The sequence below is a fragment of the Diprion similis genome, chromosome 5 (assembly GCF_021155765.1).
Source record: "Diprion similis isolate iyDipSimi1 chromosome 5, iyDipSimi1.1, whole genome shotgun sequence".
Classification (NCBI taxonomy): domain Eukaryota; kingdom Metazoa; phylum Arthropoda; class Insecta; order Hymenoptera; family Diprionidae; genus Diprion; species Diprion similis.
The window spans coordinates 451,253-465,410 of NC_060109.1; the positions used below are offsets into that span (position 1 = coordinate 451,253).

The window sequence follows — 14,158 nt, forward strand, 5'->3', positions numbered from 1 at the left end:
AAGCACACTAACGTTCCGTGAAACGGAGATTTTTTTTCCACCCAATCAGTGAAAAACAGGGACACTGACTTAGCACGGAATGCCCCATATATTATTCTTAACTCAACTAATTATTATTATCAACTCAATCTGCTGTAAAGGCTGTAATTTGGCGATTTGATAAAAACTTGGCTATCCTTTTGTAGCCTGTGAAAAAAGGCTTCATTGATTTTTTCAAATCTTGCATAACGCAAGAATTTTCCAAAATTTTCATACTCTTTCAATTTTTTTTTTTTTTTTTCTTTTTTTTTTCTCAAGTACTTACAGATTACTAAAAATACATCAATTCAAATATTAGCATTTTTGGACTGTGTGTTTACGAATGTAGTTTTCATCTACAATTTGATAGTAAAAAAAAAAAAAACATTGAAAAATTTTGTACGTTTCAGAAATTTACAAACAATGTGGAAAAAAAATTTTGAAAATTTTCAAAAATTCATATCTCATGAACGGTTGTTGCCTGTTGCAAAAAAAAAAAACAAAAAAAAAAAAAGAATCGGTTAAAGTCTATTTCAAAAAAACACTTTCGTTTCCAAATTCAATCAACATACCAATTTCAAAATTGATTTCCCCACCTTTTTCCGGTAAAGCTAAAAATCTGAAATAATTCACGCACCGTTTTCTCGTAACTATTTCTATCGATTCCCAGGGGTGAGAAGTATACGTTAGAAATTAACGACCACCCTAACAGACTGTAGATATAGCTGTTCGCAGGGGGTAGTTGTTGAATCTTTCCAGCCCCTTACGTCCTACTTTTAGTTACTTTTTCGCTCACGCTCGCTGAATTCTTCGAGGGAAAAAAGAAAACTCTTCCGCACGCTGCGAGTAATCCTCGATAAATTAGTACTTGATGCGAAAATAGGTGCCAGCCAGCCGCTGCATATCCCCTGGAACTCCCTTATTTCTCCAGATTCCAGAGTTTCGAGAAGAAGCGAAACGCTTTTCGCTAATGAATTTTTAAGTTTTAACTTGGCTTCCTCCTCCTCCTCCCCCCTCCCTGGCTATACTCAAAGTCGGAAAGTTGGCCTTTTCTCTCCGTGTATTATAAACGCTGGATTTAAATTCCTTTCATTGAAAATTACTTCCCCCTTCCACCCCTTTTTTCTCACTCGCGGAAAGACCGGGGCAGACATTTTTTTCTGCTCTTTCAGTTCTTGCACATTAATTATTTATTTTATTTCTCCGTTAATCAGAAATTTTTATCAGCCACCCGCTTTGATCTTTCGAACGTACTTTCTGTCCCCTAAAATTTTCCAGATAGCAAGCGAAAAAAATGTGCAATCATCGTGCAGAGTTTCGAAGGTGAAGCTTTTTTCTTCTTCTCCTGAATTAACGATAATCGATTTCGATATAACGGCAAGTGTTTCGAGACACTGTGTAGATGCGACAAATCTTACACTTAAACAATTTTCTACGAACGAAGTGAAATTTTACGTCACAGGTTTTTACGCCCGATGGTAAATCCAGGGCGAAACTTATCGATAAATCAAACATCGAAAAGAATATATAATAATATAATTTTCCGTACGGATGGAAAATGCGATTAATGAAATAACTCAGTGAGACGTCTGAAAACGGCTTGCGATAAAATCTCCTAAAAAACTTGTAAAAAAATTCTTATAAATAAGATTTTTGAATTAGGCATTCGTACCCGATTAAGAGATTATTAAAGTTATGAATGGATATCAATATTCCAAGTGATTTATAAAAAAAAAAAATGATTGGAAAAAAACGGTAAAACAAAACAATACAAAGTAAGAAAAAAAAAAAAAAAAAAAAAAAAAAAACATCGAAGCGGGGAGAAAAGTAAAGGAGTGGATGAATGAAAAACGAAAAAGTGGAAGGGATCAACGGGAAGGAGAAGAGTGGAGGAGTGAGTGAGTGAGAAGAAATTCTCTCAGGGCTATTTTTCTTGCGGAGCTAGGGGCTGAAGAATTAAGAGTGGAAAAGAAGCCGGGTCCTTCGGTCTCTTCAGTTCTCGGCTGCGTCGCGGGAAAATTAGTGGACAGGGAATGAGCAGGATAGAAATAGAGGAGAGAAAGAGAGAAAAAGAGAGAGAGAGAGAGAGAGAGAGAGAGAGAGAGAGAGCCCGCGGCAGCAGTAGAAAGAAAAATGGACAGTAAGGGGTGAGAAGATTGGTGGAGCTTGCGAAATGAATTTCTGCTCCGAGGGAGTAAAAATTTTAATTACTTTCAATTGATATTGAGGAAAGGAGATTCACGAGCTTTCGCGAATTCCTCGGATAAATCGCGGTCGAAAATCATTTCATTCCGAAGCTTCGGTCTGCGGCTGAGATTCTTTTTTATGGCCGAAAAAAAAATAATTCGGTTTTCATATTAAGAAAATATTTAGCTATTGAACTATTACTAACGCGAATTTTTTTTTTTTTTATGGAAATTAAGAGATCGGTGAAAACTGTTTTCACGAAACTTTTCAAATATTCTGTGTTTTTGGTATATTGAAAACGATCTAGGAACGGCTGGAAGCCGTTTGAACGAAATTCTGGTAAACAATTTCGAGCATTCGATCGAGCTTAATATCGTTTTTTTTCAATTTCCCGTAACTTCCGGTTACGTAAAATAACGCGGAGTTTAATTTTCTAGTATGTGATTATAATTCCTACGATTTGAGATGAAGTTTTATAAAACTAATTAGTGTATATGTAGTTTCTTCTTTTTTTCGTTGTGGATCTATGAAATTCTCGTCAAGTACTTTCCGATCAACTCTCAACGTCTGAACCAATTTGTGACCAAATACCTAATGAAAAATCATCATTTGCTAAAAAAAATTTGGCGCTTTTATGTGTAGTCCTGATTGATAATCCAATTGTATACTTCTACAAAAAAGTTTCCTTAAAATTTTTCCAGAAATCTTACATGTATTATAATGTATCGAAACTCTGAGCTGGACCACCGAGAAGATCATAGAAGAGTGAAGTGAGAGAGAAAGAGAAGGTGAAAAATAAGAAATGAAATATAGAATAGAAAATGTGGCGAAGATTTCTCCCGCTACGAAGATTCCAGGTCAGGATTTCCAGCCAGTAGATTCCAGAGACGCGTGAAAAACCTTTATTTCACAGCTTCGGGATCGTTAAGAAAAAGAAAGTAATATTGGTCAGAAAACAAAACAAAAAAAAAAAAAATTTCTAACCCCTTAAATTGACTCGAAATACTAAAAAATGATTTTCAAACGTGAAATCCGCTCTAATTTTGATATTAACCAATTTAAAGGGTGAGGGAAATTTTTTTTTTTACTAATATTAAGAGCCACCCTAATTATAAATACATATATATACATATTTTGACTGTGCAATGTTATATCGCAGTTCCGAAATAAAAAATTTTCAAAACCTAAACTGCAGGCTTAATTCGCCTTGTTGCAGACGCTTTGAATCGCCGGAAAAAAATTTCAACACACGGTGTGGCAATTTTTCTTTTAATTTTCCTAATTGAAGTTGCCTCAGCGGAAAGAGAAATGAAGAAAAAGTAACGGAGTAAAAATTACAAACTGTTATTAACGCCTCGTATGCAGCCCCCACGCGTACTTTACGAGCGAAAACAGAATCTCAACATCGTCACATGCCGGGAAAAATTCTCTCCGCTCCGTGCGCTGCTCGCTGTTCGTTTTTCTAGGCGTCTATTTCGTTTCACGAGTAGCAAGAAATTCTGTTTGACTGCCTTCCTTTTCTTGGCATTAAAAGCCACAGTAACGTAGGAATTTTACTTAATTTCTGTCGGTTTAACGTAATTCTCATTTTCCCAAATAAGTGGCTTAAAAATTGATATCAAATTTAATAAGAAACAATGTGGAATAATACAGTGTACCAAAAAGAAGATAAAGAAAAAAAAAAAATATATATATATGCATATATTAGGGTGGCGCAAAAAAACCGACTATTTTTTTGTTTTTTTTTTTGAGTCTCTTATGACAAAATGTTAGTTTTTGATGTTTTAAGAGCCCACTCCAAAAGACAGTTCCAAAAAAAAATTTTAAGAGGTCGCTCCACATTTTTTAAAACATCAGAAATCGTCAAAAATCGGATTTTTTTTTCTAGTTACGGTATGATATTGTAGACAAAAAAAATAAGTTTCCGAAAGTTTCAGTTCAAAATTTGAATTTTGAAAGGTCACTCATAATTTTGTTTTCAATTTTTTGGTGCATTTCTTTAGTTCTTTTCGAGCGACCTTTTAATATTCATATTAAAATTTCATAAATTTTTTTTCTCCAATTTAGTAAGAAAGAATCGATAACAATACACCACGACGTGAATTAAAAATCAAACAAAATACTGAAAATATACTTTTTTTAATTTAATTTTTTGACGATTTCTGACGTTTTAAAAAATTTGGCACGATCTCTTAAAATTTTTTTTTTTGAGCTGTCCTTTGAAGTGGACACTTAAAACATCAAAAACTAACATTTTGTCACACGAGACTCAAAAAAAAAAAAAAAAAAAAAAACAGTCGATTTTTTTTGCACCATCCTAATATATATATTCAAACTCGACAAAGAGACAAAATTTTGAACAATAATTCATCGAAACTAGACAGACAGACAAAGATGGAAACTTTTTGATTTACGATTATGGTAAATATTTTTATATGCATGTTTTTTTTTTTTTGGATCTTGAATTTTCAAATCACGTTATACGTACTTCTGAACCTGAGCAGTTTCCAACTATGCATTCGGTATTTTTTTTCCGATCGAACACAATTTAAAACGCAGAAAATAATAGCGCGGAATTTTAGTTTTTCGGGAAAAAAAGAAAATTTCCAACATCCAAGTTTAAAAAATTGCTCAATCTTCTTGAACTCGTTAGATTCTCTTTCATTTTCTGAAAATGAAACACCGGCGAAACGGTTGTACGAAAATCAAGTGAAATTAGTGACTGATATTCTAATTTATATTTAATCAAGATTTCCATTTTATTTTTGTTTACCGTTCCCTTAATTTTTATGGCGTGTGAAAAAATAAAAATGAAAAACAACAAACCAGTGAAAACAAAAAAAAAAAAAAAATAACAATAACAAGCGAAAGAATAACCGAACTAAAGCGAAAACAAAAACGTCGAAAAATTCATTTATCAAAGCGACCGATTCACAGATTTCTAAAACGCCGTTATTCACCCCATGAAAACTGGGAACGGGGGTGGAAGAAAGGAAGGAAGGAAGGAAGGAAGGAAGGAAGGGCGGAAGGGCGCGACTGCAAAGGGGTCCGCGTCTTTCTGTGAAATGGGTTGACATTGATTAAAACGTTTCTCTCTATTGTTTCAACAAATAACCAACGACCAATTCCAACCCCGACTGCATTCACCCTCTCTCGAATCGTTTCACCATAGCTGCCGCCACGTCATTGAATTTTTGACAGGATTGTACGCGGGAGAATGCCTGGCTAATAAGATGTGAAAATCTTTGGTACGTAATTCAAAAAACTGGAGGGATGAAAAATTTTCAAAATCATTCCCATCGAGATTAATTTTCTGGCAATTTTTTCGTTTCGGAAGTCAAAATAAATCATTCATTTTACCCAAATTTTTATGGGTGATTCACCATGCCCCAAATATCTCTTATTTCCTTATAAAAATAAGTAAATACCTCAAATTTACGATAATTGAGCAGAAAGTAAAAAAAAAAATAAAAAAAATAAAAAAAAAAAAAGAATATTCTCTGGCCAAAGTTTTGAGGGAAGTCGTCTCGCCTCACCCTCCCCTACGTACAGATCGTTCAAATGTTTTACCGTCGAATCATAATTTCCGTGTCCACCTGCAGGTGGTACATCCGAGCGAACCTTATATACGCAGTAATTAATGGAGGCTTGCGAAGAGGTTCGCTTAATCATTTTATTCATTAATACCAAGAGTCTACCGTCGAGCTGTGTCCTCGGCGTTAGTCGCGTTCCTTTTCTTTTTTTTTTTGTATCACTTTTCAAGCAGCTGCTAGCGAAGCAGAACTAATTAATTTATTTTCAATAATTCTTCGATTCTTATTATTAATATTTTCACCTTGTATGAGTATATTACGAGTACATATGGGGTATTCCACGCCAAATTGGCCAGTGTTAAGCCCAGACAATTTCAGAATCATTTCATGTTTTTTTCTAACATTCTACTCGGTAAAAAAGCGAACCCGAATTTTCTCAAATCTTTTTATTACACCGTTTATTTTTTAAAAATAGAAAAAAAATTCCCACGTTTTCGTTAAGGAGGGGTGTTTTGCATCATTTACTGGGATTTTTGAGAAGTTTTTCAGATTTTTAAAAAAGGACATTCGCAATCGACTTGAAATACTTATAAAAAATAAACGGTTGAATAGAAAGAATTTGAAAAAAATTCAGATTCCGTTTTCTACCGATTAGAATGCCAGAAAAAAACATGAAATGATTTTCAGATGGTCGGGGCTTAAACACTGGTCGAATTGACGTGGAATACCCCACATGTAAGAACATTACGTGTAAATAGCTGCGTAGATTAATCACCAGGCTGTGTATTCAAGTTATTACAGATTATCGATATCGGATTTCTATCTCTTTTTTATCTTCCATTTTCCCACCTCGAGGATAATATCATGCACGAGTAGCGCGTGATAAAAAAAAAAAAAAGAAAAAAGAAAGAAAGAAAAATAAGTACACCCTGTATACTGCGGCAGGGTGACAGTTTGTCGATAAATTTCATTTCCCGAGTAATTACTTATTACACGTGATAAACGATAATTTCCTTATTTTCCGCCATTATATTGATAACTTGTGAAAAATTAGAAGCATCAACCGCGAATCGGGGTTTGAAAGTAAAAATAAACGAGTGAAAAAAATCATCAAACACTTCCAACTCAAAGCTATTGTTTTACATCTTCAGCCGTTTCCAAACTTATCATTACAAGTGCGGATAACAGTTTCGATATTGCGGATATTAAAAAATCGATTTGTTATTTCTAAGGATGAGGTAAAACTCAGCAAGGCTGAAGAAGTAAAATCAACAAATCCTCGAATAATCAGGTCGCATTATGTGACGGATTTCATGCCTGCCGGATCCCTCGGAAGTCTCAAAGTCTCGTCTCAGACGGATTTTAGGACACTGAAAAGGTCGTCGACCAGACTGAGTACCTTATATACACAGGGCTGTAGGTACTTGTTATTGCTGCTGCTTCTCAAGGGCCGGAAGAGGGCGCATATTCATGAAAAAGGTGCAATCAGCCGACGCACGTCCCGTCCCGTCGCTCTGACGATACTAGCGAAAGGCAAGAACGACGCGTAAAATTCCCTGAAAGACGCGAAAAATTAACTATTCAAAGTCGGTAGAAAATCCCAGTCGTGTTTGTTTTTTTTTTCTATTTCTTTAGCAACGATAGGGAATCCAGAATTTGGTTGAAATTCGGTAAAAAAAATCGAATACTCAAAATATTGCGATAAAGAATTTGAATTAAAGAAAAAAATAAATAAATAAATAAATGAATAATTTTCCATGCAAACTAAAGTTGTAGAATAATAGCCGTGCAAGTTTTTTTTCAACATTCGCAATTTTAGTTTAATTCTCAAAGAATTTTTTTTTTTTTTTCCCCGATATCAAACTGTTTTCAAAAAATTTTTTTACAATTTCTCTCATTTACCTAATTTATTTCGAAGAATTTTTTTGGAGATAAAAATTTAGATTCTTCTAAAAAAAATTCCTAGCCTCTAAATTTTCGAAATATTACCAATATAGCGAGTATAATTCCAACAATTGCGAAACCCTCTATCTGATAAAAAATTCGGTTATGGGTTGATTTTTGGATTTAACAAGCGTAACGAGTTTGACCTTTTGAATCAAAAACGATCGTCGGAATAAAAAAAAGAGGAAACGAAATGGTACAAACTCGTCGTGGGTTTTGATCTGTCGCGCGAAAGACGAACGAAGAGGGTGAAGAGAGGAGCCTGCCTGTATGTACGAAGATTCGCGACATCGTCGCGAGGAAACGGAGAAGGCACTAGAAGCCCGAATGACGAGGACGAGGACGAGGACGAGGACGAGATAGGGGGCTCGGTTACAAGTAGGGGAGAAGCACCAAAGCCAGACAACAATAAGGGGTTAAAGTGTCGAGCTCTTCAGCTCGCTGTGGAGAAGCCAACAGATATCAATCTGAGGACGTTAATTTCTGGCCCTTTGTTACGTCGATACTAATCTGCCACCCTCACCCCCCCCCCCCTGCCGTTATTCTACTCTTACTTCTCATCCCCTTTTTACTCCGATCGTTATATTATGTATTGTTGATTACCGATGTTTGGGAATAGAAATTTTCTTTGATGTTCTTCTCGTCGTGATAGATCTGTTTCTGTATTGTTTTATACTTTATTTCGATCTATATATTGTACGATGAGGAAAAAATTTGAAAAAAAAAAAAAAACGCTTTAAGCTAAAAGAAAAAGTAAAAAAATTCTTTTTTCAAAAAGATAATATACCCATGTGTAAAAATCTTCATCAATCAAATGGAATTTAAAATATTTCATCGTGTCGAACAAGTTTCTCAATCGTTGTTAATTTATTTTCAAAACATCGAATAATTTCCTCGTAATTTTCGTTCCGCGAATGAAAAGAAAAAAGTCAAAACCAAAAAAAAAAAAAGAAACAACATAAACGTGCATCTTCGATAGACTGTTTAAAAAAAATTTCAACCCCACGACAACTCGATAATCGAAAACGTATCCGAAAAACAACGACACGAGACAGCAGGTAGAAGGGGAAAAAAAAAAAAAAAGAAACAAGTCCGGGCAAACATCTGCCGGGGTTTCAACCCTAGGTGGTTTCAAGTGAGCCGCGCAGTATCTCGGGTGAAATAGAAAAAAAAAATAGGGTGAAAATAGAAATCCGAGGAGGATAACACCCCGGAATATCACGTTCACTCGCACCGTTCTCCTGTAATAAAACGCAATGATATACGAGTATTGAAAGCGTTCAGCGTTCCTCGCCACCCTCCCAGCCCCGCGCCCGGAGTACGTGCCCTGAGAGTGAAATAAACAGGAAATAACGCGCCCGCCTGGCGGTGAAGGGAAAATACCAAGAGTAGGTACACATCGCGCATAGAGTAGGGCAGCGGTGCGCAAGAACAACGGGGTGAAACTCGGTGATATTTTTTGGAAAGGGGTAGCGGGGATTCTACCTTGCGGACATTCCGTCACGTTCCGAGAGACGCCTGATCCCGTATTCCGCGGGGTTTCTTCGCGCCGTTGAACCCCCTGCACTCAGGGCTCGGCAAAGAATGATGCAAAACCCTTTTCGGTGATACTTTTCACCCCTTAACTTAACTTTCTTCCATCAGGAATGACAGTTTTTTTTTCCAACCATTTTTCTTCCCCTGCGGGTAAATAAAGTTCACTTTAAACACCTCTGAAGGTGCGCGATATGAGATGAAGTGACGAAAGTGTCGATGGTGAGAAATAATTAGTCTTCAGAGGGTCGATAGGCTTGACGTGTTTTTGAAGTGTTTGGAGTGTTCAGATTGCTTGAAGTGTTCAATTAAATGTTGAGGTTTTTAAACGGGTAATTGTGTTCAAAGTTTTCAATCAAAGGTTGAAGTTTTAAGATCTTAACAGTGTTGACACTGATAAAAGGGTTGAAACTGATAAGGGGTGAAAATGTTTGAGGTGTTAAGAATATTGAAAGCATTAAAATCGTCTAGATTATTGAGTGTGCTTAAAGCCTTGAAAGTTTTAATCATGGGGAAGGTGTTAAGAGTGTTAAAAGTGTTAATAGTGTCAAAATGTTGAAGTGTTAAAACTTTTAAAAGCGTTAAAGGTATTGAAAGTAACTGAAGCGTTAGAAGAATGTTAAAAAAGCATTGCAAGTTTTGAGTGTGCTAAAAGTGTTAAAGGTATGTACAAAAATTGCAATGTTTATAATAGTTGATTAAAATTATCGACGAAACAATATATTCCTAAAGTAGGGAAGATTGAAACCTTCGAATTCCAGTTAAAAAGCTGATAATATATGTTACACTGACTAATTTATCCAAAAATTATAAAATTATTATTTTATTCAATTTTTTTTTCCCCTATCTTTTTTCCAATAACAAAAATTACACCGTATAGTCCATCTTCAATCCATTATTTCCAGTCACAATAATCAATTATTTCCCACAATACGCAGAGAATCCATTATGCAAACAATGGAAATTCGTCACGATTGATCAGAATTGACCGATGGATGCAATTATTGTGAAATAGAGTTGAAAAAAAAAAAAAATAAATAAAATAACGATGCAAATATCTGGTTATCCTGAATTCATGATAAACTGAAAATCGTTTGGTTTCGTCGTTAAACATTTTTTTTTGATTATTATTCCTTCGAATTGCAGAAAAAATTCTTCGGCGTTGAGATTTGATTGAATAAATTTTGTTTAACTTTTTAACCAATTTGATTTCCTCATTATTCATTGTTGTTAATTATCTCTCCACTTGGCTCGATACCACCTTTAGATATTTGGAAAAAATATTGCCTCGTGTCAAGCTTCGTGAACCCTTAAGCTCGTTGAATAATAATATTACCGACGGGGTTTCGCAATATCAGTTTTTCTTTTCTTTGCCATCGCCTTGTTTTTCATTCCCTCAACTCACTTATTATTCTCCTCCAATCCTTTCTCGTTATCACCTGTCAACTTCCCGCGGCCATTGGTATGGGTAATTATTAAATAACCGCATATATATATATATATGGGGTATTCCACGCCAACTCGACCAGTGTTAAACCACGACCATCTCAAAAACATTTCACGTTTTTTTTATCGAACCGTTTATTTTTTATCAACATTTGAATGTTAGAAAAAAACATGAAACGATTCTGAGATGGTCGAGGCTTAACACTGGTCGAGTTGGCGTGGAATACCCCATATTTAGGTACTTGTTGCAAGGCGAATCTATTCCGTCTAATTTTTCTTTAATTTTATTTAACCCTTTTCAAAGTTCACCCCTCGTTCTTGTCTCTCGTTTTGGTTTCGAACTTGATTCGTATCGGTATATTGAGAGAGAAGAAGAACAACCTAATAAAATTGAAGAGGAAACTGTAGTAAAATGACAAGACGACTCACCCATCGCCGGTGCGTAAATATTAAGGTAAAGGCAATCTTCACTCTGGTTACGAAGATACGGCAGTAATCTTCTCAGGTATTCCAATCGGCCTTTAGGCATTTTTTCCAGCGCTTCTTGCTCGTTCGTTATGTCAGGAATTTTTTGAGGACAGACGGGACCCACCGAGTCTGATAATCTGTGAAATGAAAAATAATCAGTCGCGAAACTTATGCGAAAGTTCTACAATTGCTTTGAAATTCTCTTCAAATTATGAAAAAACTTTTTCCTATTTTCTTTTTTTTTTCTAGTCTCGTAAGATGTTCATAACTGATTTCACTCTCTTTTTGATTAACTGTTTTTTGTAAGACCGAATCGCGAATAATGTTTTGGAAGATTGCGCAGCTGATTCGCAAGAATCAAGTTATTCCTGCAAGTGTTACGCATACCAATTTTCCTAAACTAGTGTGCGAAATTTCATTTTGCGTACTCAAATAAATGCGCAAGATATTACATTCTCACACTAGTGCGGGAATGGAAAAACTACGGTCAAACGAACAGAAACAATTCACTTTATGTTTACAATTAGTAGTTCGATAATCTGATTATTCAATTTTCAAAAACATCGATTGTTTTTATGTATTGATTCCATTTACGAACCAATAATTACCAACATCTTCTTTTTCCAACCGAGTGTGTAAAATTCGAATTTTTTGTAACTAAATAAGCGTGAAACTGGAATTGAATCGAAATCTCTTTTATAGTAGTTTAACTAGATATCTTGATTCAATTCCCGCACAAGTACGGGAATATACTATTTTGCGCTCTCACGTGGTTGAAAAAATTCAAATTTTGCGCACGAGGTTTAGAAAAGAATATTATGATAATTACTGATTCGTAAATGAAAGACAATCGACGTTGACATTTCAAATAAAAGTAACGAACATGAGATTGAAAAAATTGAGTTTGAAACAATTGATCATCAACATGCGTGCGATCTGTTTCGGTTTGTTTCGCCATAGTTTTTCCAACATGGCCGACCAAAATTCTTTGAAGAAGAAAAAAAACAAAAAAAAAAAAAACAAACAACTCGAAATTATTCCCAAATTTCGTACAGATCAAAACGAATAACTTCCGCTCACCTGATTCCGTCCCAAGGGCTGGGCGCCCTCGTGGGTGAAAACCTGTTTCCTCCGACTGGCGGAGTGGCGTAAGGTATGCCGAGGTAAACGTCGATCGATTTCAGTTTAGGGGGTTCGAAGGACTGGACAAACCCCTGAATGCGACCGTATTGAGTCTGGACGATTCGCGGGTTAAGTTTCGTCTTTATCGACAGAGAAAGAGTCGGAGGCGTGATCAGGCATACCAGAATGATCAAAAGTTCCATCTTGAACTCCCCTCCGCCCCCTTTGATCGCCGAAAATCACTTGTATATACGCATCCAATCGACCGAAATCGTTCCGACTACCTCATGTTACCAAGTTTAGTTGATTTGTTTTTCTCCTCTCAGTTCTGCCATTTTTTCCCTTTCCTTTTGTATTTTCAATTACCCTTATTTTTTAACGATATTTTCGTGTTTTTTACTTATTATTTATTCTTTTCACTTTTCTGTTATCTTTGACGATAATCGTTACACGGACCGTGAATTTTTTAATCTTACTTCACTTGTTTGGATATTAATTTTGTTATTTTTATTTCCTCCGCTTTTGATCCGGATGTTTCCTAATTTCAAATCATATTTATTGTTTCCCGGTTTTTCACTTTTCACTCTTCGTGTTTCGGCTTCACGCGAATGAATTGCAATTCCTGAGCCATTCACGAGCAATTTAATAAAAGCATACGAATTCGGAATATTTGTCTTCGCTACGGTTTGTCAAGTCAGATCTTAGTTTTTCCACCAACCTACGACGGATCCTCGCATTCCTTGCATTTCCTCATCTCCTGCTTCCGTTTCCCATTCGAAATAAAAAAAGAACACGGCCAAGATACGTGACTTTTAAAACATCTGCATAAGCTGTGCTGATTTGGAAAAGTTGCAAAAAATCTTGGAAAAAACTTTGATTTTTATTTATTTGATTTCTTTTTCATTTACTGCCGTTAAGAATTCTACAATTTCAACGAAACGATTCTAGAATCGATCATTTCCCAACAAGATGAGTTGATTACGTAATAGTCCGCTCCCAAGATGATCGCATATTTTTCAACCCCCGCGATACGAGACCGGAGGGTAAACTTTGCGTTGTACTAAAGATCGAGGGAGGAATTTACCGAAGGATATAGATCCTAACAAGGTATTTCCTGTTCGCCGAAATAGCCTTACTTCGTTTTCATTCCTCTGAAAGAGAAAAAAAAAAAAAATTTCCTCTCTAGTATAACGTTATAATAAATAATCCAAGTTCCGTTTGCTACGATATATTGTAATCGTAAAATTTGCGTCGAAGAAAAGAAAAGGAAACGAGAATCATTTCAGTCTTCAACGATCGGAAACTGTCAAATTCAAATTTCAGATTCGCTAGTTGAACCTAATTCCTTAGCTTTCCATTACCTTTCGTTATTCCGTTTTTCTATTCATTTTATTTAGTTTAATTATTTAAATTTTACCAGCGTGAGAAAGAATTTTCATTTAATTTCTACGAGCTTTTACCGCACTGATTTACATAATCACACACAATAATCACAACCGAATCACTGTTACGATTTTTTTTACTAACTGTAACCGAAAGTTGCTGGTCACAGCTCGATCCTCCAGACACCAAGATGAACATCGATTTTATCACTGGCCAATGGAATAATCTGAAACACACAAAATGGACATCGTTGAATAATGACAAATTAAATTTTCATTCACGTGTTCATACAAAGTGTTTCTTCTCGATTCTGTCTTTACGATGTTCTTCAAGATACATATGTATAAAGTACTAAACTCTCGACAAGAAAAATGAAATTTTCAGTAAAGAAGAATTTTTTCTTAAATTCAGAATTGAAAAACAAAGCAAAAAACAACAACACAACTTTTAGTAAACTACGAATAATAAATTATCACCGTTTAAATTGAAAATAAAAGTAAGCAGCTAGCCTGAGGATCGAATAA

General features: G+C 35.3%; 1 protein-coding gene across 1 annotated transcript in view; it reads right to left on the minus strand.

The window, feature by feature from the left end:
- Positions 1-12,639, minus strand: part of LOC124406297 (neuroligin-4, X-linked) — a 191,722-nt gene extending 179,083 nt beyond the window's left edge. Inside the window, exons 1-2 of the mRNA XM_046881667.1 lie at positions 12,210-12,639; positions 11,091-11,266 (exon numbers count right to left, since the gene is read on the minus strand). Of these exons, the coding sequence (XP_046737623.1) occupies positions 11,091-11,266; positions 12,210-12,454 (421 nt within the window). The 5' untranslated portion in view covers positions 12,455-12,639. The remainder of the gene's footprint in view (positions 1-11,090; positions 11,267-12,209) is intronic.
- Positions 12,640-14,158: the final 1,519 nt, after the last annotated feature.